The 27,355-nt window shown below is 54.0% G+C and overlaps 1 protein-coding gene across 1 annotated transcript; it reads left to right on the top strand.

Moving 5' to 3' along the window:
- The first annotated feature begins 298 nt into the window (after positions 1-298).
- LHX4 (LIM homeobox 4) lies at positions 299-27,084 on the top strand. The gene is made up of 6 exons (XM_036343869.1): positions 299-409; positions 663-877; positions 17,321-17,523; positions 21,053-21,207; positions 21,543-21,714; positions 23,527-27,084. The coding sequence occupies exons 1-6, from the start codon at positions 299-301 to the stop codon at positions 23,919-23,921; spliced, it is 1,251 nt and encodes a 416-aa protein (XP_036199762.1). The 3' UTR covers positions 23,922-27,084.
- The last annotated feature ends 271 nt before the right edge of the window (positions 27,085-27,355 follow it).

Below are 27,355 nucleotides of genomic sequence, written 5' to 3'. Positions count from 1 at the left end.
AGTACATCTGATTGGCAGACTCTAAATCACAGGTGGAACCTGAGCTGCAAGGGAACCTGGAAACGCAGTTTCTGGTTAGGAAGACTCGTTAGGAGGGATGTTGTTGGAGTCAGTCCCTGGTATCCATGGCAGCTCATTAAAACACTCCCAGGAGATCCTCTCAAGACACTGAGATTCTCCCTCCACAGATGCCCTCAGAGCTGGGCCTCGATCTCTACTCACCCCCTGCACAAGTCATCTGGTTTTTCTGCCCGATGGTCTCTCGGTCCATGCCTGGGCAGGTCTCGCTTTGGCGACGATGTTTTTAGCCCAGATTCCACCCAGTAGTGAAAGTGTCATGGACATGGAGGAGAAGGTTGCTGGGTCTTCCTGGCCCGCTGGCTGTGGAATTGCAGCTGGCATACATGGGGTGAGCCGATGCTGCTAGCCTTGTGGTGCCCTTAGAAACACAGAAGACGCCTTTGGGCCAAAGACACCCAAAGCAGGACCAGCAAAGCATGGGTTGCATTTCAGCCCCCTTGACCAGAGGTCTCTGTGCGGTGTATGGCCTGCACAGCTGCATGCGGCAGCCCTGGACGCTGGGTTCTGTCCTCCCCCACCACGGGGGGGGGGGGAGGGGGGCGGATGGGAAGGCGTCCACACAGGGCCCGTCTGGTGAGCAGTCCTGTGCGGAGGGCTCACGCTGCCTCTCTCCTCTCCCCACAGAGATCCCCCAGTGCGCTGGCTGCAACCAGCACATCCTGGACAAGTTCATCCTGAAGGTCCTGGACAGACACTGGCACAGCTCCTGCCTCAAGTGTGCAGACTGCCAGATGCAGCTGGCTGACAGGTGCTTCTCCAGGGCCGGGAGCGTCTACTGCAAGGAGGACTTCTTCAAGTAAGTCAGAACCGGGGCGCAGCCTCCCTGTGCTGGCCTGGTCTGTCTCTGCCTCGCGCTGTGCAGTCGGTTGGAGGGGGGCAGGAGCTGGCAGGGGGGCAGGGTGGGGAGGGCAGTGGGCCCATGGAGGGGTGTATGAACCCTCCTGGTGAGAGGCTGCTCCTCCGCGGTCCCCCTTTGGGTCACCAGCCCCATCGCTGCCGGAAACCCCAGGGTCCCCACCTCACTTGAGCTGCCCGGGGAGCATGCACCAGGGTGGCTGACAGAGGGCTCCTGCAGATCCTCAAACGCTCTCTCTGTCTGGGAGTTGGTGCTTCGGGGCTCTTGGCTGTATCATTCCTGCGGCTTTCAGAGCAGGTGCGTTGAGAGCCCCGATTCTAGATGAGGCTGCTTCACGGGCCTCGGAGGCCTAGAGGAGTTGTCTCTGGCGGGGACCCCGCTGGGCTCCTTTGGAAGAGGCAGTTTCATGTGATGGTTAAGAGCCCAGACCCTGCCTGGGTTTGAACCCACTTACTAGTTGTGTGCTTTCGGGCAAATTACTTCACTTCTCTGTGCCTCAGTTTGCTTACCTGGAAAATGGGGCTGATGCTAATAGTCCTGCCTCTTAAAGTTGTTCTTCAGCTTTGAAGGAGTCCGTCTGGGTGAAGCTTTGGGACAGTGTCTGGCCCCTGTGTGTGAGCTCTTAAGGCTGCCTTGGTTTTTCATTCTGATGTTGGGTCCATCAGGAAAATTCCTGTTGGAGCTTTGGGTCAGGGTGGAGGGGACCTCCTAGAATTTATTTCCGTGGCATTTAGGCTGGAACTTCTGCCCCAGGATCTAGTACCTGAGGCATTAGGCTGGTGCCTCAGCGGATATGGACCGGCTGATAACAGCAAACAAGAACAGGAGGCGGGGATTGTCCATCAGAGACATTGGGCCCAGTGTCAGGGGGGGCCCAGTGTCAGGGGGGGCCCGGTGAGGGGGGCCCGTGGACGGGACTGGGACTGTGAGGAGGCTTGCCAGGCGAGCGAACCCCAGAGGGGTGGTGTGCATCCTTCAGAGATTGTGCGTTCTGGGGACAGGGAGGGAAACGCCGGTCCCGGGAACAGAACATGATTTCTCCCAAATCCTCCCAAAGCTTTAACTGTGGGGAGTGAGTCATTTGAATTTCCGAGGGTCCCAATGATTTTTGTGCAACATGAGTTGGAAAGTACATTAAAGATCCGCTTGATAACTATGGGGCTGCCTGCATGGCCTGTGTTCAGAAGGCAGCTCTCATTGTCCATTAGCATCACACTGTGGTCAGATACGCACTGCTGTGTGTGTGTGTGTGTGTGTGTGTGTGTGTGTGTGTGTGTGTGTATCTGAGTGTGGGGGCAGTAGCTGGCACACCCTACAGATCCTCCAGCTGAGAGATGGGCCTCTGGTTCTTCATCTAAGCCTTTCGTGTGTCCTTCCAGCCCCAACCTTTTCTTCCTTCTCCTTCCCCGCCTGTGGCCCTCGCCTTGCTTCCTTTGTTCTGGCATTTACGCCATTCCTTCCCCTCTACCCACACCCTTTCTCAGTGGGCAGCAAGCATCTGCCTGTCTTCTTCCCTCAGCGATGACCTGGCCAAGCACATGGCTGTTCTTGCAGACGCCTGATGGGGTGGATTTCATCATGTGCGTGTGTGCATGTGTGTCATGTACCTGTGAGCACCTGTGAACAAGAACGTGTGTGAGGGAGGATCTAATTGAGGGAGCAGGGGATGGGTGAGTTGTCCCCGCTCCCATAGCCAGGGCACCATCCTCCAGTTTTTCCCTTTCCCTGCGGAAAGCCCAGTGAGCTGAGGGAGGCAAGAGGCCCCGCCACCTCCCTGTTCATCTGGGGACAGGGTTGGCACTGAGGTGCCCTGGCTCAGACCTCTGGCTGGTCCAGCTGGGCAGGTCAGGGCAGGGCAGCCCGTGGGGCGCAGGCAAAGCCTGCCAGGGACACAGAACCAGGGCTCTGTCCACAGAGAAGCTCTTTTGAGCCCCAGAATCACCCTGGGGCACCATCTGATGTTTCGACCTTGACTGGCTGGTTCTGGGTTTGGGAAAGGGCGGTAGCAGCTTGGGGGCAGTTTTGGTTTTGGGAGAAGTAGCGATAAGGAGAGAGGGTCCCCCTAGACCCAGGAAAGGCTCAGAGTGAAGGCTGGGGAGGGATTAGCACCGGTTTACGGGCCACAAGCTCTTGACCAAAAGTAACAATGACACCCAGCTGGTGCCCTGCCTCCCTGCCTCCCTGCCTCCCCGCCTCCCCGGCCTCCCCAGGCCATGGTCCTCATTTGGAGTCTTCCCGGGCCTTGCTCAGCAGCAACCTCCCGACTGACCCCCACCCCCTCTACCCCACAGACTAGCGTCCTACCTCGCAGCTCAGGTCCCGACCCATCTCCCCCAGCCCCTCAGGGGCCCCTCTGCCTACAGAGTATTCCAGATGCATCACACCATCAGAGCCTTCTGCCCTGTGCCCACCCTCCCTTCCAGTCCTTAGCTCACTGCTTTCCTGGGTACGAGACCCCCCCCGCCCCTGCAGGATGCCTGCTTGCCCAGGCACGCTCTGCATTTTCCCACCTCCACGCCCTGGCTCTGCTGTCTCATCATCCGGGGATGATGTTCATCCTTCCAAGGTCTGCCCATCCTCCATGGCCGAGAGTCAGCTCCTCAGAGGGTGGGAGCCCCTGGGAGGCATGGCCACCCTGTCCCTCCTCCCTCCTGGTGACTCAGCGGGAACTGCCTTGTTTTGCTCATTCCTCATGCACCTGTTTGAGCTTCCTGTGGACTTGAGGGAAGGCTTGTTAGTCAATCATTTTTCTGTCCCCCATATAGGCTCCTGGCCCCAAACCTTGCCCATAGGCTGTCAGAGTAGATCGCACAGTGAATTTACAACCACTGCACAGTGTCCTGCGATTCTTGGAGGCCCAGGCTGCCTGGGAGATGCACAGACCCCTTTATTTAACACAGTTATTGTCCTTGTCCCATGGGACTGCCCTGCTTCATGAAATGACCCAGTCTCAGGGGCGGAGCCTTTTGTAAAGTGGGGGAGCTGTCCACAGAGTGGGTGCTGATTCCAGGTCATTAACCCTGTGACGGCGTGCTGTGTGGAGGGAAGTGGTCCGCCCCACTGCCAATGGAGGGTCAATCAGCTGTGAAGATCGGGCAGCTCTGAGGCCCCCCAGGGAGGACACGTGGATTAATAGGCAGTCGGGCCCCACCCGTTCTTTGGGACCGTGGCTGTTTGGTACAGGGCGGCACAGCTGCAGGCAGTCACAGTCCCAGGTGAGGACGGAGGACAGGGGTTGCTCAGGGTCAGAGTGGCTTCACCTCCCACCAGGGGTCTTGGGACCCACTTCCCACTTGGGGCTCAGGCTGTGACTTGGCCACAGAGCTGGGTGCTCTGCTCCTCATGACAGCTCCTTAAATGTCCCCTGGCCCCTGCTTTCCCATGGCACACTGGGGCACATGTGCAGTGGGACTCTGTGAGCAGAAAGAATGTCAGGCGGGGAGGAGGAGCAGGGCAGTCTCTGGAACCTCAGATCCCTCCCTCATCTCACACTGGCTGCAGGAACTGGTTCAAGTGCTGGGCGCCCTTAAGCAACTTCCTTGACATCTCTGAGCTCCACTGCCTTCTTCAGGAAAAAGGGAAATGCTACTGGTGGCTGCTTTAGAAGACTTGGCACGCTGGAGCATCTCACTCAAGGGAGGTGTTTTTTTTTTTTTTTTTAAAATATATTTTATTGATTTTTTACAGAGAAGAAGGGAGAGGGATAGAGAGTTAGAAACATCGATGAGAGAGAAACATCGATCAGCTGCCTCCTGCACACTCCCCACTGGGTATGTGCCCGCAACTAAGGTACATGCCCTTGACCAGAATCCAACCTGGGACCCCTCAGTCCGCAGGCTGACGCTCTATTCACTGAGCCAAACAGGCCAGGGCAAGGAGGTGTTTTTTTTTTTTATCATCAGAGTGGTTTGGGGAACCCAAACTCTGCACCTTGCACCTCAGACAGCTTTCAGCTGTGGGTTTGGAAGATGCCTGGTCAGAGCCAGGGAGAATTCCTTCTCTGTGCTCCTTAAAGTCAAAGAGAATCACGACTGTAATGTGAAGAGTGGCCCCTGGATGTGTGTCATAGCTCAGACACGGGGGCGGGGGTTGGGCGGGGGGGGGGGGGGGGGAGAGGGCCGCAAGGGGAAGCTGGAGATTAGCTCTCACCTCCGGGAGATGGGGTAATACTGACGACTGGCAGCAGAGGGCGACGTTGATGTGTCACAGACAGAGAAGTACGGTATTGTGGAAGGTTGTACTCTGTGGTTGTTGCATTTTTCTTTGGGGGGCGGGGGCGTTGAACTCTCTCTGGTTCAATAACATTGGCTCATTTGTGCTGTTGTTTGCTGTTGTTACTCCTCGGGTTCTTGGCTCCCCTTTCTCCAAAGGAAGTAAGATTCTGAGCCTGAGAGAGCAGTGTGGTTTCAAGGCCATGCAATTTCAGTCACAAGCCGAAGCGCCAACTCCTTGAACTGCGTTTGCTGAGCAGGTCCTTTCTGGACTGTGTGCCCAGCATGTCGTGGGTCCCCTGTCTCCTTGCAAAGGAACCCAGGGCCTGGGGAGGGCAAGGGTCTGAGAGTAGGGCTTCTGGGTCCCCTCCCGGCAGCTCCCTTGCTCTGAAGTGCAGTGAAGGCAGGACAGGTTCTGTGCTGCAGGAACTGGTTCAAGTGCTGGGCGCCCCTAGGCAACTTCCTTGACATCTCTGAGCTCCGGTGTTGTCTTCAGGAAAAGTGGGGATGCTCATGGCGGGTGCTTTGGGAAACCTGGCATGCTGGAGCACTTTTTAAAAAGGGAGGTGTTTTACGAGCAGAGTAGTTTGGGGAACCACTCTGTTTGCTGAATCCCTGTCCTGACTTTTACTAGCTGTTTGTCAATAAACAAGTGCATAGGCCCTTCGAACCTATTCCCTTATCGTTAAGAGGCCCTCATTCTCACCCACAGAGTTGCTGTGAAGTGAGAGGATAGTGAGTAAACCGTGCCCAGCACAGGCTGGGTGCTTTCTCTGTGTCTCTGGGTTTCTGGCCCTGAGTGGCCGCTTGACCCACAGCCCTGGGAGGCCCGGCTGTTGGAATCCGCCCGCAGTGCTGGGCCTGCGCTGGCTTCTGACCTCTTCCTCCTCCCCCAGGCTTGAGACCTTCCCAATCAGGTGACCTTTAATGACCGAGAAGCCCTCAGACAGAGGTGGGGGTAGCCTGGCAGAGTGGGGAGGGCGCAAAGCCGTGTGCTGGGGTAAACCACGGGGTAAAGATACCATGTGGATTTGCATGAAGGCTTGGGAAACAAACCAGTGATGATGATAATGCAAACAGCTATAGAATCAAAGAGAGGGTAACAGTCATACAAATATTTAAAGTAAAGCCTTCAAGAACGTTCCAGGCTGCACCCCTGGCCACTCTGCCTGCCTGCGGGGTCATGGGGAAGAGTCGGAGGCATTCTGGGGGTGATTGCCACTCCAAGGGGCTCCTGTCTAAAATGGCATGCTTCTCTGGGCGTGTCTCCCTGCCCCAGAGGCCTTCACCTGCCTGGCGGGCAGAGACAGGCACTGTCGGGGACCTGGAGGGACAGAGGGCCTCTGTGTCACTTGTCAGGGGGCAGCTGTGCCAGCCGCTCGCCCAGCCCGGCAGTTCCACTCCCCCTACCCCCCGCCCCCCAGTCACTCTCCCAGCCGCCAGCAGGGCTGTCTGCCAAGGGCAGGTGAGCGGCGTCCTTGGGAGCCGGGCGGGCGCTGATTTATCCCCGGATTCAGAACAGCCTGTTTCCAGCCTGTTTCCGCTCCGGCACACTCTGCCTGGCCCGGCCGCAGGGTGACTTCTCTGGCTCCTGTCAAGTCTTCACTGTCGACCTTGGCCCCATCGCTCTGGAGACCTGGGCCTCCCTGGCTCAGCGGGGCAGATGCGCACAGGATCTGGGCTAAAACCTCTGTGGGGTGGATTTCACAGAGGAAGTGAGAACAAGGTTTGAATCCAGCTCAGTGTAGAGCTCCCTGAGCCTCACCTTTCAATCTCGGAAAAGGGATGGGAATAGAAATAGCCCCTTTTCTGAGTCACTGTGAGGACTGAGTATGATGAAGGACGCAAGTACTTAGTTCTATTAGTAACTGTTCTTATTAAGGCCGAGATGCTGTATCCAGGTAGGAGGAGGAAAAAGAGAGGAGGAGGGGCTCAGGCTACAAAAGGCCTCAGGCCAGACAGGGGGCCTGGGGTGGGAGGTGGCCTGTGTCCAGTGGCAGCGGCAGGCAGGTGATTGGAGCCACCGCCCCTTTCAGTGTGGGGGAGCCATCTCTCCCTGCGGGTCCAGAGCTCGGTGGCAGTAACTGCAGTCCTCACCTTCCTTCTCAGGGTGGGGTTCCCCGCTCTGGCTGGAGGGGCCTCTAGCTGGTACCCTGTTGCTCCAGGAAGAGGCCCCTGTAGTTCTGGGGTTGTTTGTGGGTCTAATCTGGGGCCAGGTTCTTGCCCAGCCACTAATTTCTGTTAAATAGACACCTGCGAGGCCACACACACACACACACACACACACACACACACACACCCGCTAGCAAGATGTGCTTAAGGGGCGGGTCTCTTTGACGTGTGACTTTCCATAATTTCCGAATAGTTTATAGTCTAATTTCCTCACTAAGCAAATTAAACCTTTTAAGGTAATGATCAGACGGTGCAGAGAGTGGCTGTGTGTGTGGACATTTGTAAGATTCAAATACACTGGTGGGACCAGGCCCACAGTCATTTGCGAAGGCCTGTAATCAAGGCAGAAGCAATTACTTAGCAGAGCGGCTCCCCCTGGGACCCGAGGCTGTATATCAGGGGTGATGAGTCCGAGGATTATCTGTCTGCCCGCCCTCCCAGAGCCCATCCTCATGACATCTGTGCAACCTGCATCCCAGAGACTTTGCTGCTTAGGGGAATCTGTCTGGAACCAAAGAGTTGCAAACCAGCCTGCGAGTCAGCTGGCAGCTGGGCTGTGGAGATGGGGTCCCCAAGCAGAGAGGGGTCCCGGTGAGGTGGGCGTGGAGGTGCAGTCCCGTTCTCCTCATCGCTGAGGCTCAACCTCCTTTTCTCTCCTTCACCTCCCACCCGCACCATTCAGGTACCAAGTCATGGGGCCCACCTCCAAAATGCCTCTCTCTCTTTCTTTTTAAAAATAGATTTTTATTGATTTCAGAGAGGAAGGGAGAGGGAGAGCTAGAAACATCAATGAGAGAGAATCATTGATCAGCCACCTCCTGCATACCCCCCACTGGGGATCAAGCCCGCAACCCGGGCATGTGCCCTTGCCTAGAATCGAACCTGGAACCTTTCAGTCCACAGGCCGATGCTCAATCCACTGAGCCAAACCAGCCAGGGCTAAAATGCCCTCTCTCTCCATCCCTGCTGTCTCTGTCCCCTCTGAGGCAGGCCCCGGTCACCAAACCTCTGCTCCACTGGGATCTTCCCCAGTCGGCTGCCCCTGCTCCCCCTCAGCCAGTTGTGCTTCCTGCCCGGCCTGGCCCTCGCCATGTGGCCCCCACGGCCTCCTGAGACTTCCAAGCTCAGCACTCAAGGGTCCGCAGTGATCCGGCCTGACCCCATTTCCTTCTGACTCTCTGGTCAAGGTCACATGGGGCAGATGGGGGCGGCGGGGGCTTGGACTGTGAGAGTCAGTCTCTGGCTTGTCGCTGAGCATCCTGGGATCTGTCTGTCCCCCAGAAAGCCCCACTTGAGGAGGCTGAGCTCTGTGGTGGGCAGATGGGTCAGCACAGTGGGTGAGCCTGGGGGATGGTGTGAAGGGTCGGATGGGGCATCTGCCCCTACACATCCTCGCCACTGCCTGTCACAGCGCCTGCCACACGACCACTGAGAGAGAGAGAGAGAGTCCTTCAATCCCGAAGGATCCAGAATCTGCAGATGCCACAGGAGGGCCAAGAGCATCTGTCACACAGTGTTTCTCAAAGAGTGGTCCTTGGAACGCTGCATCAGGGGCACCGTGGGGGGCTTGTTGAAAGTGTGGATTCTGCTTTTAAGCAAACCTCCCAGGTGGCTCTTCTGGGAGGGGAGGTTGGGTTGGTACCCACTAAACGAAGGCCTTGGCAGAGAATGGAGCCTGAAGTAAGGAGGGCAGGTTGGGTGCCTGGAGGCAAGCACGGAAGGAGGGTCAGTGTTGTGGCCACAGCCCCCAGCCTGTCCCGCTGTTTTAGGGGATACTGACGCCTACTGTAAGAGGAGAGCTCACCTGGCGCTGCCTGGGGCGTGCTGCAGGCTGACTGCGTGCTGCAGGCTGACTGGGTGCTGCAGGCTGACTGCGTGCTTACAGAAGTTAAGGGAGGGAGCTGGACTCTTCTAGAAGAGGGTTGGCTCCTACCTGCCCCGAGCGGGAGAGGAGGGGAGCGTGGCTAAGGGAAAAGGAGAATTGGGCTCTGGCTTCTTTCCTGCTACTAACGGAGCTGTGTGATCTTGAGCAAGTCACTACCTCTCTCTGAGCCCACGCTCCCTTCTGTGTTAAATGAGGGGCCTGGACTAGGCCACTGGTTCTAAAGCCTTTCCAATAGCATTTATCTCAAAATAATACTGAACGTTTGTGAAAAGAAAAACATATTTAAAATCCCAAATACAAAGCAGTGCGGTGTGGGGCAGATCTGGTGAGCCTGGGAGGTATGCGAGTGCGTGTGTGCATGGGGGGTGGGGCTGGGGGATATGTTCCCACACCCCAAGGCTCTCACGTTCTCTGGTGCCAGGCCTTCTCCAAATATGGCCCCTGTCCATGTCTGGCGAAGGCTGACCATTCTCAGGCAGAACTTTACGTGCCTGTGACATGGCTGAGGTGCTGATATATGCTGGAAATATTAGTCCATACAGTAACAGTAAATATCAGCAACTTACCTGTCAAGTGTGCTGATAGTGAAAAGAAATACATGTAGGGAAGTGTCAGCCGGGGGAAAAATATACGGCCTGCAGTAAATCACCCCCAGGCAATTAAAGCATAAAATTAAGTTATGTGCTACTTTGTTTCTCGGGGACAGTGCGCTGGGCTGTGGCAGCTCCCACACATGGAGGCCGGCGTGGGCCTGGCCTGACCCCCACTGCTCCCAACGGCCAAGAGCAAGCAAGAGCATTGAGTTCAAATCCCAGCTCCACCGTTCATGGCCGTGAGGCCTCTGGCACGTTACCTACCTTCTCTGAACTTGTTCCCTCATCTGCAAACAGGGGAAGCTATATCAGCACATGCCACAGACGTGGGCCATTTAGTATTTATTCACCAAATAGCCACCAAACACATAGCGTGGGCCAGGCGCTTCTCTAGGCGCTGGAACAAAGCAGATGCAGCTCCCGCTGGCCGTCTGGAGAGGGAGAAAGACAGGAAACCAGAAGTGCACAGCATGTCCGTTGGCGAGGAGTGCTTTGGAGAGAGGAAAGGAAATGCTGGGTGGGGAGATGGCCAGGAATGCCCCAGGGAGGGCCACATTGGAGGGAGTCACACAGGAGGGACCATGCAGGTGTCTGGGAAGCGTGCTCCAGGCTGAGGAAGCAGGGCAGGGCCTGAAGAACCAGGGCGGCTGGGCGAGTGAGCAGGCAGCGTGGCTGAGTAGAGGCTGGAAGGTTGATGGGGGCCAGAAAGGGACCTTGACCTTTTTTAAAAATATATTTTTTGTTGTTGATAGTATTACAGAGATCTCCCATTCCCCCTCCCTCGCGTCCCCCCTCCTCCCAGCCTCTACTCACCCACCCCAGGTCTTCACTACCCTATATCCTGTGACCATGGGCTATGCGTGTAAGTATAGATGTTCTTTGGTTTCTCTCTTCTGGTTCCCCCAACCCCACCCACATCAAGGCATATCAATCAGCCTGTTCCCTGCCTCCCTGCTTTGGGTCTTAGGAACCTTGACCTTTGACTCCAGGTGAGGTGGCAGCCACTGGAAGGTTTCGAGCGGGGGAGTGAGATGGTCTGACTCAGGCTCCTAGTGGCTGTTGTGTGGAGAACGGACGTAGGGCAAGTCCTAAAGCGGGAGACCGTGCAGAGGCAGTACCAGGTGAGGGGTGATGGGCCTGAACTAGGGAGGCAGCCGTGGAGATGGTGAGAAGTGGTCCAATTCTTGATGTAATTTTGGGTACAGCCAACAGGATTTGCTGACAAATCAGATGAGGGCGTCCAAAGCTTTCGGCCTGAGTGGTCGGGAGAGTGAAATCACCCTCCTGGGAGATGGGGAAGACCCCGGGAGCGGATACTGGGGGAGATCCGGGGTCTGGCTTTGGACAGCCAAGTAGGGATGCTGAGCAGGCGGTGGGACACACCGTTCTGGAGGTGAGAGGTCTGACTGGCGATGGATGTGCAATCCCCGGGGGAGCGGGGTAGGCGGAGACAGGGTGTGGGAGATGGTGGAGAGGCTGCCAGCAGGGACGAGCAGAGCCAGGAGCGCTGAGGCCAAAGGAGTGCGGTGTTCTCAGGGGAAGGCAGGCAGGGAGCCAGTGCTGTTGAGAGGTCAGGGGAGGTGTGTGTGTGTGTGTGTGTGAAGATATTTATTGTTAAGGATTGGCTCATGTGATTCGGGAGGCTGAGAAGCCCAAGATCTGCAGTCAGCAAGACCCAGCAGAGCTGAGGGTGTAAGTTCCAGTCCAAAAGCCAGCAGGCTTGAGCCCCAAGAGCTGATGTTTCCGTTTGAGTCTAAAGACAGGGAAAGACCAATGTGCCAGCTCAGGGCAGCCAGGCAGGCGCAGTTACTCTTCCTTCCTCTTGGAGGGTCTGCCTTTCTGTTCTATTCAGTTCCTCACCTGATGGGATGAGGCCCACCGCACTGGGGAGGGCAGTCTGCTTTCCTCAGTCACCTATTCAAATGTGAGTCTCATCCAGAAACACCCTTGCAGACACACTCAGGATCCTGTTTGACCAAATATTTGGGTACCCCGTGGCCGTCAACTTGACACATAAAATTAACCACTAGAGTGGATTCAAGAGAAGAGCAGGAGCAGGGGTGTTAGATACCCTGCCTGTAGACCCCTCTTTTGAAGAGTGTTACTCTAGAGCAGTGGTTCTCAACCTGTGGGTCGCGACCCCTTTGAGGGTTGAACGACCCTTTCACAGGGGTCGCCTAAGACCATCAGAAAACACATATATAATTACATACTGCTTTTGTGATTAATCACTATGCTTTAATTATGTTCAATTTGTAACAATGAAAATACATCCTGCATATCAGATATTTACATGACGATTCATAACAGCAAAATTACAGTTATGAAGTAGCAACAAAAATAATTATGGTTGGGGGTCACCACAACACGAGGAACTGTATTAAAGGGTCGCGGCATTAGGAAGGTTGAGAACCACTGCTCGAGAGTAGAGATCTGCATGGTAGATGGAAGGAGATGGGGGTCAGAAGGGAGATTTTTTAAAGTGGCAGAAATAATAGCACGCTGTACGCTGCTGGGTAGAATCTAGTAAAGAGGAAAATTAATGATGTGGGAGCCAAAGGGGACCGTTGCTGGAAGAATCATCTTATTAGCACAGAGGGATGGACTCTGTGCCAAGGTGGGTGGCCGGCCTTGCACAGGAGCATGGACGGCCCAGCTGCAGGAAGCAGAGGGCAGGCGGGGGTGTGGCCGGGATAGTGGGAGCAGATGGCAGGTCTTGGCTGAGAGTTCTCTTTTTTCAGGGAAATGGGAAGTGGGCCACCAGATGAGATGGAGGATGGGGGGCTTGAGAGAGAGGGTGGGAGGGAGGGACAGCAAATGGACAGGGAAGTGTTTGTGGTTTCCCAGGCTCCCGAGGTCCGGAGCAGAGTGTAGATTTAAAGTGAGCCAGTCAGAGACATGGCATGTGTCCTCCAGCTCTGTGCAGACCCCCAGAGCTCGGGGGAGAAAGTGGAGGGTTGCAGCAGGGTAGGGAGTTGAGTGTGTGTGTAAGAGAGGGGTTGGTAAGAGGGACCTCTGCATGTGTGCTGGAGGAGGTAAGCGAGGCCAGGAGGGGAGTGAGGGATGTGAAGAGACGGACTAGTCCTGCAGGTTGCAGAATCCTGGGCGTCAGGGTGCTGCAGGGAGTGACAGGAGGTGACAGCTGGACCTGGGGTGGTTGGAGGGTACTCTTGGAGATGCTGCAGTTTCTGGTAGCAACGTGGTCTGTGATAGACCATGGGAGTGAGAAGGCCATGACCTTCAGGAGAAGAGGTCAAATAGTTGAGAGGGCAGGGGCAGGAAGGACAGTGACAGTGGTGGTGCTAAACCCACTGAGGGATGAGGGGGCAGTGACCATCACAAGGTGGGTGGTGGGCTGTGGTCTGAGGGCTGGTGGTGAGGATTAAGTGATATTATGTACCTACAGGGGCACACAGTAGGTACTTAGCGAATGGGAGCTGCTTTCATTAATCCAGTTACGATGACGTTCACATGTTCCTGGCCTGGTCACAGGACAGAACCTAAAACCAGGAATGTGCCAGAGCACGTGGGCGGATTCACACGCTCGTTTCTAGCAGGTGTGGTGCCGGCAGGGCCTGCGTAGTCTCTTTCTGGGACCCAGACACCCTGCTCTTGGGTGTGGTCCCACCAGGCCTCTCAAGAGCAGGAGGGAGCAAATGGGCGGACGGGAGTTTGGGCCGAGCCCAAGGACACGGGCCTGTCCTGTCCTGGGGTCACGAGCAGCCCCTGAATGTCACAGTGATGTCTGGTGCGTTCCCTGCACCAGCAGGCCCAGGTCCCTCACTCCTGACTGGGTGGTAGGAGCATGAAGGTGGTGAGTGGGGTGTGACCGTGGCTGTTGGGGTAGACACCCCAGAGGTGAAGGCTCCCAGGGCAGCCCCTAAATTTCAGGCCTGGGAACTTCCTGCTCAGTGGCTCTGAGCAGCTGGGGACACATGAGGGGAACAGGGCCCTCGACTCAGGTGCCACAGCCGTCTTCAGTGGATGTTTGCTGCCTGCCGTGTGCTAGCCATCCTGTTAGAAGCACCAAGTTCAGACCCTTATTTCCTGTGTGAGCTGCGGCCGGCACTGCCCCCCGAGCCTGTTCCTCAGCTGCTGGAAGGCATCACCTTCAGGCAGAGCACTCGGGAACGTGGATGACAGCTAAGCGCCTGGAAAGTTTATGTGTTAGGACGCCGTGGGCCCCGTTTCAACCCGGGGTTCAAGTCCCTTCTTAGGAAAGCTTTTGCTAGGAGCTATGGTTATGTTGAGTGTCGATCCTTCTGATGTGTGTTTTATGAGCAGTTCAGGCATTCATTCACACATACGTGCATCCATTCTCCCGGTCAGTGGGTCTTCGCTGCCGACTCCACGCTGGGCAGGGCCATTAGAATGGCCAGTGATGCTGGGCGGAGGAGGGAAGTGATGCAGCGGCTCCAGCGGCTTCCCCTGGGCTCCCTGACACCTGGCCAGGCAGGGCTGACCAGGGTGATGGTCCTGCTGAGCGAGGCCAGTGCGATTTGCACCTGAGTAGGCAGGGCGCTGCACACAGCAGGTGCTCAGTGACAGGACGCAGGGGGACTGCCTGGGAAATCCCTGGAAGCCTCTTACCTGGCCAGTGTCCAGCTCCGCCCCCACCTCAGCTTCCTTCAGTCCTTAGACTATTGCTTCTGTGAAGCAGCCAAGTTCACAGTTAGCCCAGGGAGTTTAACCATGTCCGCCTCATGCCCATCCCAGAAGTTGTGTAGCCTCTCCGGGCTATGGCTGACGGGCTGGTCCTAGAGCTGGAGACAGAGGCAGTGTCTTCATCGCACACACAGCCCCACAGGGCGGCACCTTAGTCCGGGCCCAGTGGCTAAGTGGGGGCGGGTGCCCCTCAGGGTGGGCTGTGCGGGGAGTCCTGTCGGCCGAGGGAGAGCACACAGTCCCCTTGCCGAGGGTCCCATTGGCTGTGCTCCAGAGGAGCAAGGTAATAAGGAGCAACTTCCACTTACCGTCGGTATAAATCCCACAATCAGGAAAATTGCTTCAATTGCTAAAAACGCTGGTGGAAAAGTCCATTTATTTTTCATTTTTCTTGTGCACTTGCCACCCTCACGCATGAATCACTGTCGGTTTGTAGATTAAATTTATACCCCGTTATCTTTCACGTCGCTGGGGCGCTGGTGTCAACTGGGTTTCTGGTTACCGAAAGCCACTGTCTGCCTTGTGGTGGGGAGAGTGGCCCGCTCTGTCCGTGGGTGGCCACTGGGGGCGGGGCGGTCTCCTCTCTCCTGGAGTCTCCCCACAGGCCCCCTTCAGCCCCTGCCCCTCCATCTTTTGGCCGCAGGGAAGACTTGCTTTTGGAAACTCCGGTTCTCCTCAGGAGCTGCCCTGCCGCGGCGCCCGCACCTGGATTTGGGTGCTTTACTTAGGGTTTTGCAGTGAGCATGGTGCAAGGGCTCCTGTTATTTTGAACACCTGCTTTGAGAATTGGCCTGGACTGGATACAAACACAATAGGCATTTTGAAAACGTGCTCTGAGAACACATACTAGACGGACTTCCTTCCTCTCTGTTCTCCCAATCTCTCTCTCTCTCTCTCTCTCTCTCTCTCTCTCTCTCTCTCTCTCTCTCTCTCACACACACACACACACACACACACACAGTCACAGGATAGAGCCGGTGCCTGCCTGCTTCCCTTTTGAATGCAGGCAATGTGGTTAGATGGCAGGTGTTGAGAAGCCTGGTTCTCACCTGTGTCCTGGAAGGTATAGAACTGTCTAGAACTGATAGTATACTTTGTTCTCCATGCTCACATTTAGCCATTTCTGTGCATATCCTCTGAAAACATGCTTGTTTATTCTCAGATTTATGATTCAACAAACGCTAACTCTATTTTTCGGGATTGGACCCCTTTGAGAACCTGTTGGAAGCCCAAGTCCCCCTCTGGACGCAGCTTTGAAAAACTTGGGGATGGTTTGAAGAGCCCCATCCTGCCCGCTGTAGAGGCCTGCTCCACGCACCCCCTTCCTGCCCCCAAGAAAACCCTGAGCCATCCCAGGAGCTCAGAGCTCTGCAGCCCTCCCGAGCCAACGCCTCAGCCCCCACACCCAGCACCCTTCTTAGGCCTCGTCTCAGAAGAGCAGCCCCTGGGCCACACTCCTGGCTCTCTCAGGGTTACCATCTAGACGTAGAGACCCCCCCCCAATTCTCTCTGTGACATGTCCTGGGAGGGGGACTTCTGAAGCCACTGGCTCGTCTGCTCCAGGCCCTCAGCCCCCAGCAGGTATCATTACTGCATAAGAGACCCATCATTCTGCATTAATCTGGGATTCATCATGATAGCCATGACCATAATTAATTTATTTGGTATTAATGTGGATGAAATATGTACTGTCCTTTCAGGGGAAATCAGGCTGCCTATAAGCATTAGTTAAAAGGACCATTAAAATCAAACCTTCCCCAGATCCATTAGGCGAAGTCTTTCATCCTGAAGAAGATAAAGTTGTGCTGTGTGAAATGTCATGAATAATTAGGTTGATTGCTGTTTTAAACTCTGCCCCTGCCTCCCCACCCCTCCCGCCTCCCTCCTGAAGCGGGGGAGGCTCACCTGCAGCGGAGTGGCCCCCTCCATCGCCCATGTCTGTACTGGCCCCCAAGTCCCTGCTGACCTCTATGGCTGCTCGTGTGGCCTGTGTGTCTGTGGCTAGAATGGGGAAAGGAGCTTAAAGGACCCCAATGGGCTGTTTGCGAGATGTGTACATCTCCCTTCCTAACTGGGCCCAGAGTGGCTGCAGGTGCCTTCCTCTTGCCTCAGTGCTGGTCTGGAGAGGGGTAGACCAGGGAGGGGTTGGAAGTGGCATTTTCCAGCCAGGTCTGCAGACTCCCTGCCCTGAATGGCACGGGGATATGAACATGCAGCTTCTGGGCCCACCCTGGACCACATCTCAGGGGCTGTGCATGGGAAGGGGATGGAGGCTGGCACAGGGGCGAGGAGGGTTGGTTGTACAGGATGGAGGGGCGAGGCGGGCCGTGCTCTGCTGCCCAAGTGCAGTGCCTGGCACTCCAGGGTGGACGTGCACATGCTCTCTCCCTGCCACACGGCTCCTCCTGTGGGAGCGTGGGAAGAGGAACTTTGCCGGCTGCCTGATGCTCACCAGTATGGGCACAGCAGTGGCCCCTGGGCTGGTCTTCTAGGCCTCACCACAGAGTTGGAGAAACCAGGAGGCGGAGGGTGAAACGGCCTGCCCGCAGGGGACATAGACACTCCTCTGTTGGGTGAATTGATGGGTGGACAGTTTGGAGCCCTGGGGTGTCATGTCAGCCTTTGAAAGGCACAGGAGAGACTAGTTCTGATCCAGCCCCTTTATTTTGTGGTTAAAGAGCTCAGACCCAAAGCAGTGAGGTCAGTTAGAGGCTGGGGGACCAGATGGTAAGCACTGGGTGGTCCAGGGGTTGATGCCCATGGACACCCGGAGTGGTGGGGTGGGAGAGGGGCTGATGGGAAATGGGAGGAAACCATTGGCCTCCTGTGCCCTAATCCTTTCATGCCATCCTGACAGGCGCTTCGGCACAAAATGCACGGCCTGCCAGCAGGGCATCCCCCCGACCCAGGTGGTCCGCAAGGCGCAGGACTTCGTCTACCACCTGCACTGCTTTGCCTGCATCATCTGTAACCGGCAGCTGGCCACGGGGGATGAGTTCTACCTCATGGAGGATGGGCGGCTGGTGTGCAAGGAAGACTACGAGACGGCCAAGCAGAATGGTAGGTGCACTGCCCTGCAGTCCCCCGCCAGGCATTTGTTCAGGCTGGGCCCTCTGAGTCCCTTAGAGCCCCGCTCACACCTGCCTCCTGAGACCCGCCCCACATCTCAACAGGGAGTTAATTCTTAACATCCCCAGTCCTTTAGCGCAGCGGTTCTTAACCTGTAGGTCGTGACCATTGGAAAACACATATAGCATATTAGATATTTACATTATGAATTACAGTTATGAAGTAGCAACGACAATAATTTTATGGTTGGGGGTCACCACAACATGAGGAACTGTATTAAAGGGTTGCGGCATTGGGAAGGTTGAGAACCACTGCTTTAGCGCTTGCTGGTTCATGGCAGCTTTAAGCAAGTATGGTTAGTGAGCGCACCGGTCGTCCACACTGGGCTCAGGAGCAGCCAGGGGCCGTGTGTCATTATCTGGGTGGCTCCTGCCTGGGGCGGGGCTGGGAGGGTGTTCCGCCTACAGTGGACACTTGGGCGTACTCCTTGGTCTTGTATATTGGGGGGCATACTTACCTCAGTACCTGTTGGCCTATCACTTTGGACTCCAGTCAGCTGTGCTCCATTTCCCCTCATGAGGTAAGGACTTAGGGGTGAGGACCCCTCATGTCTCCTGAAGCCCCGATGCAGGAGCCAAGTGCTTACTGAGCCAGTGTCCACACTCAGCCGCGGAACTCCCCCCCACCCCCACCTTCCCCAGTCTCCTCAGTCATTGTCCAGGATCTGCTGCAGAAGCCCAGGCTGACATTGATGTCAGGCCGAGCATTTCACACCTGGAAAACCTGCCTTCACGTGGGCAGCAGCTGCTCCTGCCCTCCAATGCCATGTTCTTGGGCAGCCCCGAGCCTTCCTAGGGCCTAGACTGGGCTTGGACCCCCATTGCTCCGAGCTCCCCTCAGAAAGGCCAAGCCCAACACTCCCCTCCTGCAGCCCTGCTTGGGCTCCTCACACACGGCTGTGTCCACAGGGCGTGTGCCCTCCACTGGCTCAAAATATGGCATTTGGCCAAACCCAACCTGGGCATCTCAGATGCACAAACTCACAAAACACCAAGTTTGTTTGCCTTTGACTAGAATTTCTATCAGCTCAGGGTATCACTGTGGAAAGCGGCTCTTGTTGACAGCTCTGGGCTTGACGGAGAAAAAAATAGGAACAACAGTGTCAGTATCTCCTTCTAGAGCTTTCCTGGGCCCCCCCACACGTCATAGAGATCTGATCACTACATGGGGAAATTAGTTTTCTGCTCTGTATATGCAGTTTGAAATGAAGCGTTCGCGGTGGTGAGGAGGCAGAGGTAATCTTGGGGCTAGCTGGCTGGAGCCGAGCCTGGCTTTGGTGGAAGGTGGGAAGGGGTGCTGAGTCAGGGGCCTCCTGTCTCTCTCCTCCCACCACCCCCAGCTCGGCCTTTTGGGGTGTACAGGCCTTTAGTCTCTTTCTCTTTCTGGGGCCTCTGTAAGCACATTCTAGGCTCTTTGCTTTAATGGATTTATCTGCTCTGGTTCCTTAAAACTCACTCGATGCTGTTGCTTTGAAGTCAATTATGATGTCACAGAAGATTAGGGCGTCTTGTCAGGGATAAACCATCAGAGCAGATGGACTGCAGGTCCCAAGCTGCCGTTGGAGCGCTGATGCCCTTCAGCAGATACCGAGACTTGCACGGCCTCCCCTGGGGCCAGCTTGTTGTCAGAGGCCTCGTTTGGGCCCTGAGCACACCTGGCCTGGCATCCTCCACTGCCGGTGGTACAGGGAAGGGCTAACACTAAGCAGACCCGTAGGACCATAGAGACATGCGATTTAGCCTCAGAACCTGGGGGCTTCACTGCTGGGTCACTCACAAGTCAGGGTCCCTTCTCAGCTCTCCAGGGGGGACAATAGCACCTGCCACATGGGGTTGTTTCCTGAGCTTAAATAGGAGAAAGCATGCAGAATGGGATGTTAAGTGAGGGTGAGACCAGCATGGAGGAGAAATGTGAACAGGGAGGTGCGATCCGCTTAGGTTCTCAAGGAGCTGAAGGTTACATAGTTCTGACGGGTTCCTCTGTCTCCACTGGCAGTGAAGCTGGGGCCACGCCACCCCATCCTGTGAATTCGGGGTGATGCTGAGGGCAGCAGGGGACCTTTGTCTTCTCTGGGACATTTGGCTCTTTTTATGTTTTAATTCCTCCTTGCTAAGCTACACCCTCTTTCAGGCTTACAGTTCCCTCCCTTGTGCTACACAAAGGATCTGATATCAGCTGTTTGTACTTTAGTGTGAATGATTTTGTTCATTTGTTTTACCACCCTGGATATCTGCATTTTCAATATGATGAGGTTGTGTTTTGTGCCAGGGACAAGTGCTAAGAAACCCTGAGTAATTCAAAACTAACCTATTTTAAGGCTAATTTTCCCATAGGAATTAATGTAAGAAGTAAGGGAGGGATGTATTCTGGGAGCACATAAATCCATAACCGGTGAGATGTATCTTTGCCTTAATGCTACTTTTTATTTTCTCAGCACTGTCTCTAATACCTTGCAGAATGCTCTCTCCTAAATTAACAGCCCAGGGTATCATGGTCTTGCTTGGCCTTCTTCATAGTCTTTTATCACATTTAACTTCCATAGCAAAGTTATTGATTTTTGGGTGCATTTTTCAGCATGAGCACGGCCACCACTACTTAATGAATACTTGGATGACATTATTATAGGATATAAAGAAGATTTTAAATTATAATAACAGTGAATGTTAAAATAACAGCATAATAGTCCCCATAATTGCAAGAAGAAGGTCCTGTGCAGGTGGACAGCAGTGCGGAAGCCATGCCCACCAGCCAGGATGACGGCATATCCCAGGGGCACTGCCATCTGGTTGTGGTGAGAGCAATTTCTGATTCACTAGGGCAGCCTACTTTGACAGTAAGCAATTCTCAATGAATTAAAATTTTTTGGTGGTTTCACTATTTCAGATTTTATATATAAAGACTGTATAGGTATTTTAAAAGTGCACTATTTGATATCTGCTATCATGCTAGCATCTCTATAAATATGGGCAGAAGACAGAGGATTCCCTAAAACAGAATTAAGTAGAATTTTGAAGGTTTTCCTGTGTTTGCCACAGTGGCTCTGGAATCCTTCCACTCTGGGTTCAGGACTCCAGGGAGGGGACTGGGTGGTGGGCTCTGGCCCATAATTTATGAACATTTGTAGATGACTGGTGAATGCGTGGGCCACCCTTGCGAGGGTCTCTGGAGGGAGGGACAGGGGCATGTGGGACAGCCCTGAACCCAGACTTTAGCTCCTTCACCTTCACAGCATCGGTCATACTCACAAGGAAGTCCACCAGAGTGTTGGGCATGATAGGAGATGCGTGGAATGGAACACTTCAAGTCACTTTGGAAAGCCTGTGGTGCAGAAGTGGGCCATGCCACTCTGCCTCCCCACTGTTCTGCCCATAGCAGGCAGGATCACATGTGAGGAGAGGAGGTGGACGAGACCCAGGAGCTTCAGGTGGGCTGAACTCAACCAGTAAGGTTTTTATTGCAGATGACTCAGAGGCAGGAGCTAAGCGGCCCCGGACCACCATCACAGCCAAGCAGCTGGAGACCTTGAAGAATGCCTACAAGAACTCCCCCAAGCCTGCCCGGCACGTGAGGGAGCAGCTGTCCTCAGAGACGGGCCTGGACATGAGGGTCGTACAGGTGAGACACCAGCTACCTGGCCCAGTACTCATTTGCCGCCTTGGGATCCGGGGTCCAGTGAGACTCCTGGGAGGCCCAGGGCCAGTCTGTGCCCTCTACATGGGAAGGCATGGGAGTGGTATACATACTGTGTCACTGATCCTTTTGGGGACTTGGGGCTCAGGGCCATGATCCTGGGGAATTTGCCCAATTGGAGATATCTGAGGCTCAGGCAGAGGGAGCCATGGGCACAGTGTACTCCTGGCCTTGAACTCCAGTCCCTGTCTCCAGCCACCTGGGGGCTGTGGGGTTGGGGTGGGCATCCTCCGAATGTGTGCTTTGTGCTTGTGTGGCAGGTTTGGTTTCAGAACAGAAGGGCCAAGGAGAAGCGCCTGAAGAAGGACGCAGGACGGCACCGCTGGGGACAGTTCTATAAGAGTGTCAAGAGGAGCCGGGGCGGCAGCAAGCAGGAGAAGGAGAGCTCTGCAGAGGACTGTGGGGTTAGTGACAGTGAGCTGAGCTTCCGAGGTGAGCAGGGCTGGAGGGGCGAGGCGCAGTGATCCTTGACATTCAGGAGGGATTTTCTTGAGGCCTGGACAACTCTCTCCTGGACACAGGCTCCCCGCTGCCCCTGGCAGTGATGGGTGGGGGAACATGGAGTGGCCCTGTAAGAGAACGAGAGAGCTCTGCTGCTGAGATGTGCAAGCTGGTTCCCCAGCACCGTGAGCCCCAGGCCTCCCCTCCTGCCGACTGGGGCTCCCTCACCACCTGTGAACAGAGCCGGGTCTCAGTCTGTGCCCTCAGCCCCTCTGCAGGGGCCCTGTGCCCTGGGAAATCACTACTGTGAGTGCATGTGAGATGGGGGAGCAGCCTCACTTCTGAATCCCTTCCCCTCTGCGCACTTTATCCTGCCCCCACCCACGCACAAATGCTTTGGAGCATGCGCTAAGTTCAAATTGGTGCATCAGCAACATTGCAAATGACTGTGTTTTGAGTCCTTATGTTGTTTGCAAATAGCCGTAACTATTCTCCTAGCCTGAGTCCTCAGAGCTGGGGTCAGAAATTGGGTTTCCAGTTGTGGCTCTGTCACATGGATCACTTCTTGAGCCTCAGTTTCCCCAGCTATAAGTAGGGAATAACCACATCCTTGCCCATCTCACAGTGGTGTTGTGGGGAGTCAATGAACACAAATGACTCTGGATGTCTTTGGGAAAGCCCAGCAGATGTTTAGCCTTGGAAGGGACGATTGTCCCCACGGGAGCCTGTGGCTCCCTCAGAGGGCCCTGGTTCTCTGGGATGACAGGTATATACAAAAGGCCAAATACTGGCCATTTTACGGTGAAGCTGAGCCTTCACCTTCCTGCCCCTTTAAAGAGCCTGGATAGGAACTGATGCACAGGTCCAGGTGGGGAATAGAAAAGTCTATGGGGCAGAGGACAGAACAAGCTGCTCACCTGAGGGGATGGTAGCTCAGCCTAGAGGTCTGTCCTGGGGCCCCGGGATGGCTCAAGGGCCTCATGCTCACCTCCTAGCCCTCTTGGCAGGGTTAGGAAAGCCACTTCATCTCATTTGAGCTGCTGGAATCCATGTTAGGAACATACAGGATTGCCAGGTCTCATTTTGTAGCTCCTTTCTTTTGGGTGCAGGTGTGCTCCCAGGGTGACATATCATTGCTCTCTCCGGGTAATTATGTATTTCTTAAGATTAAAACGGCCACCTCTGTTGGAGAGGTAACTTCTTCCAGGTGGCAAAGATCCTGTTAGATCCCCTTAGTGAAATTCTCTAAGAAACAAGGTCCATTTGTCTTAATCAAGTCAACACTGTCCCCAGTGAAGACTGTATTAGACAAACCAAGTCATTTGCTATTGAATCTCTCCCAAGTAGACCAGAAGAACAGTGTACACATGTCTAAGAGTGGTCCTCAGCTATCCTACCATATGGGCCTGCTTGTTTCCCAACCAGCCAACCTAAGCACATTACTTTGCCTAAAAGCTTTCAGATTAAATCTTGTCAGCACGGAGTTTCCACCGTGATGTGAGGCATTCATAGTCCTCAGTGTAGCCAGAGTATCTTAGTTCATGAGTGACATGGGACCAACACACTCACCAAACACTGTCCAGACTTTTGGGTCTTAGGAATTTAGTCTCTGCAGGTGTTTCTTCTATTTGCCCCCCTTGATGTGGGTCAGTCTCGGGCTGACGTGGTGGTGGTTGATTCCTATTTAGCAGCTGTCATCCTCGAGCTTCTTTCCTGGTCATGTGTATTCCTACCTAGGTTGTAAAGAACAGGAACATTGGAATCCTGTTGGCTGACAATAAATCTCCGTTCTTTTGTCCACAGAGGATCAAATTCTCTCAGAACTTGGCCACACCAATAGGATTTATGGCAACGTGGGGGACGTTACAGGCGGACAGTTAATGAATGGGAGCTTCTCCATGGACGGGACAGGACAATCCTATCAGGACTTGAGGGATGGGAGCCCCTATGGAATCCCCCAGTCTCCATCCTCCATATCGTCCCTGCCGTCCCACGCTCCTCTGCTCAATGGGCTGGATTACACAGTGGACAGTAACTTGGGCATCATTGCGCATGCAGGCCAGGGAGTGAGCCAGACGCTGAGAGCCATGGCTGGGGGACCCACCTCTGACATCTCCACAGGAAGCAGTGTAGGCTATCCCGACTTTCCAACTAGCCCAGCCTCTTGGCTCGATGAAATGGATCATCCTCCGTTTTAAACATCTGTCCTCCCCACCCTACCTGTCCTTCTGGCTTGAGAGAATATCTTCAAGGATCAAGAGAGACTTACCTTTTTAGGATCAAATGCGCACCAATGTGAATTTCCATTATTTTCAATGGAAGTCCTCTGCTGATCCCTAGGAGGTCACCGCACTAGTGTGCTGTTCTCCTGGGGAAATGGTGGGGGAGCAGCCTCCTCTCAGAACAGCACAGGGCGCAGAGCCTAGAGCGCTAGGGTGCTGGCTTATGCTCCCTCCCCCACCCTGCTTACAGGCTTTGGCTGCTCAGTGCTTGGCAGCAGGAGGTGACTGTGAGGCCACCCTGGCCTTAGGGAACTTTGATGGCCACAGTTTGATATAGAGACATGCCCCTCCTTTCTCTTCTGCTGTGAAGAATGACCTCTTCCCCCTCCAGAGAATATCTGTCAGTATGGGTTTGTGAGCAGTCCCATCAACATCACTGAATCCATCCATGATGGCAAGAAGTGGTTTTCGTTGCAGGTGACTCTGAGGCTGGAGCTGAGTGGCCCTGGACCATCACAGCGACTGCCCGACGAGTCCCCTTGGAGCACAATGTGCCTTTTTAATTTGCTCATATCACTTACTCCACTAGACAGGCTGTGGCTTACACAACGATCAAAGCTAAAATATGGAGAGACCAGAAAGACAATCAGTGAAAACATTTGTAGACCCATTTGGATTCCAAGCGTGCTGTCCGTTTAGCCAAATCAGCAGATGCCAGTCTCCCAGAGTCCCCGCTCCTGAAGGGGAAGTGATATTGTGAGTTTGTTTTGAGGTAGTTGGTTTAGATGAGTTTGCAAGTCCATACCCACCTGCAGCCAACCCTCCCTAGCCCTTTAAAAAGGAGAGCTTTCTCTGCTGTGCTAGCTGACTCAGTTGGAGGACAGTCTTGGCCTCTTCCAAGTACTAGCAATGCTTTTTGGCTGGGAGCAATCATTTAGGGAGCAGCCCTAAAGTTGTCAGAGTTCCAAGTGGTCCTTGGGCTGCATCTTCCTGTGGTGCTCCAGCCCTGCACTTGCTCAGAAAGGGGAGCTCTCCAGCCAGTGGCAGTGCAGACTCACCTTATGGGTTTCAATAGCATATCACCAAGCCTGAGGCAAGGGCAAGGCCAACCCCTGCTTTGTGAGCTGCCAGCCCTGTGACAGACTGCACTTCGGGGGGACATACCATGGTGATGGTGCCGTGGCTCCTACTTAATGCACCACCCCTCAACCTTGCAGGAGGTTCTCCATGTGCACACTGGAAATTAGCCAGGGGGATTTATGCGTCCCCTGGGAAATGGTGGTTTACTTCTCTGGCCTCCTGTTTTCTTAAGATCAGCAGAGTAGGGAAGGGTAAGAAAGGCATTACCTTTTTCACGTGAAGTGATGGGGCCCAAGACCCTAACCACCCTTTCTTTCATGTCTGTCACGTTTTGAAGGCCACAAAGATTTAAGAGTGTGCTAGGTAGACTCAAGGAAGAAATAAACCTTCCTCCTTGGCTCCTGCATCTTCTGCAAATGCCTTCTGAGGACTAAACTATGAACAGTTAAGCTCCTTCAAACTGTATAGTCAGTAAATTCCTGGGGTCAGCCTTCAGGCCTCCTTTCCCTGACCAGTTCTGTAGTGGACCCTTATTTTCCGACAGGCTGCAATTGTGATTTTTGCTTGGGGAGTCCTGCAGATGCAGGATTTCTTCTTGAGGCTCCAGGATTAGGGATGCCAGAGGGTGAAGCCCAGACAATTCCCAATACAGTGAACAGTGGGGATGGCAATAAAAACTCACAAGAAAGGCACATGCTGCAGTCTTCTGGGAGGACAGGTTCTTGAACATACTGTTCTCAGCAGGCAGCTCTCAGTGCACAGGAGGACTGTGTTGGGCAATGAACCAGTTAAAGACTGTCCCACCCAGACCACTGTCGCAGCTCGGTTACTTGGCGTAGGAGCTCTTGGGATCTCAAGGTACTGCCTGCTTTTGGTGATTACCAGGGGCAGCAGACTTAAGGAACATGGCCCTCTGGGTAGCACTGTTTCTTTAAGATCAGTTGAGCAGTTTTTGTTTTGTATGCAAGTTAATCAAGCTCATGCCTTATTCAATGGTTGGAGAACGTGCTAGTAACAGTCTCCTGAGAACTCAGTGAGCGGGGCAGCTGGTGTTGGTGGGCTGCTTTGGTGTTGGTGGGGCTGGCTAGCTATACTGGCCACAAAGCTGGGAGAGCTGAGTTCCCCAGAGCCTCCTCCCAGAGAGCAGCAAACACTGGAGCTCCGTGTAGAAGCACAGGCAGGCCAGGCCTCAGATTCTAAGTGGCTATCCTTGCAAGTGCAGTTAGCATTCTAGAGGACTGGTGCCACCAGTGAGCCACTGCGTGCCAAGACTGTTCCTTGGCTCTTCTGTGGCTGGAGATGGTGAGCACACAACGTACCTTGAGAGCCTCCTCCATTGCTCAGCGGTCTGTGACTGAGGTATAAGGTGCCTCCTGGGAGCTGCTTTCTCCCTTGCTAAAGTGACACGGACACATTTGAAAAATGAAACAAGACCTTCTAGAGAATTTACATCATTTGAATCTGTCTGTGGCTCTAAGAGAGCAATTACAAGTAGCAACATTCATCTGAGCACCTGGCTGATAGACCTTGGGATATGAAGTTTCTGAATTCAAGAGCAAAATAATAATTAAAAACCCAGCAACACCTAAGCTTCCAGTAGTAGCTGGTATAAGCAAAAATGGGACACACGGGGCTATGGGAGAATCTCTATTTTTAAAGAGTAATAAAACCACAGAAGAAATCCCCAATGCAAAGCTAAGCCAGCCCGCCTGTTAAATCACATTATTTGGAAGACTGGTCCTGGCCCTTTCAGGGACTTGCTGTGCCACCTGAGGCAAACTCCTTTCTGTCTCTGTGCTTTCTTTTTCTCGCCTCAGCTAATAGTTAAGAATATAACAGAAAGTGCAAATCAACTACCATATTGATAATATTATTCCTGCAAATTAATACAGTGAAATGTCAGGGAAAGAGGACAAAATTAAGACATAAGAAAAGCATTTAGCCCTAGCCAGTTTGGCTCAGTGGATAGAGTGCTGACATGTGGACTGAAGGGTCCGGGTTTGATTCCGGTCAAGGGCACGTACCTTGGTTGCAGGCTTGGTCGCATGCAGGATGTCACTCTCTCACATTGATGTTTCTCTCTCTTTGTCTCTCCCCCTCCTTTCCACTGTCTAAAAATCAATGGAAAAAATATTCTTGGGTGAGGATTAACAACAAAAAACAACAACAAAAAGAAAAGCATTTAGCCGTGTTTTTAAGGTGTTTTTTTTTTTTTTTTTTTTTTTGCCAATGTAAAACACGAAATCTAAGACAATTGAGGGCCATTCAATCTTCATAATTAAGTTCACTTTGCAAGAAGTAATCTGTAGATATGAAAGATACGACCACCT

This window comes from Myotis myotis, unplaced genomic scaffold, assembly GCF_014108235.1.
Source record: "Myotis myotis isolate mMyoMyo1 unplaced genomic scaffold, mMyoMyo1.p scaffold_m19_p_18, whole genome shotgun sequence".
In the NCBI taxonomy this organism is placed as follows: Eukaryota; Metazoa; Chordata; class Mammalia; order Chiroptera; family Vespertilionidae; genus Myotis; species Myotis myotis.
The sequence above is the reverse complement of the archived record's forward strand: the minus strand, read 5'-3'. Positions and strand labels throughout refer to the sequence as shown.

Excerpts from the sequence above, each read along its gene's own strand:
- LHX4 (XM_036343869.1), top strand. The coding sequence starts at position 299 with ATGTTTTTAGCCCAGATTCCACCCAGTAGTGAAAGTGTCATGGACATG. Across the intron at positions 410-662 it reads TTGCAGCTGGCATACATGGG|TCCTGTGCGGAGGGCTCACG; the intron begins GTGAGCCGATGC and ends TCTGGTGAGCAG. Across the intron at positions 878-17,320 it reads TGCAAGGAGGACTTCTTCAA|GCGCTTCGGCACAAAATGCA; the intron begins GTAAGTCAGAAC and ends CCATCCTGACAG.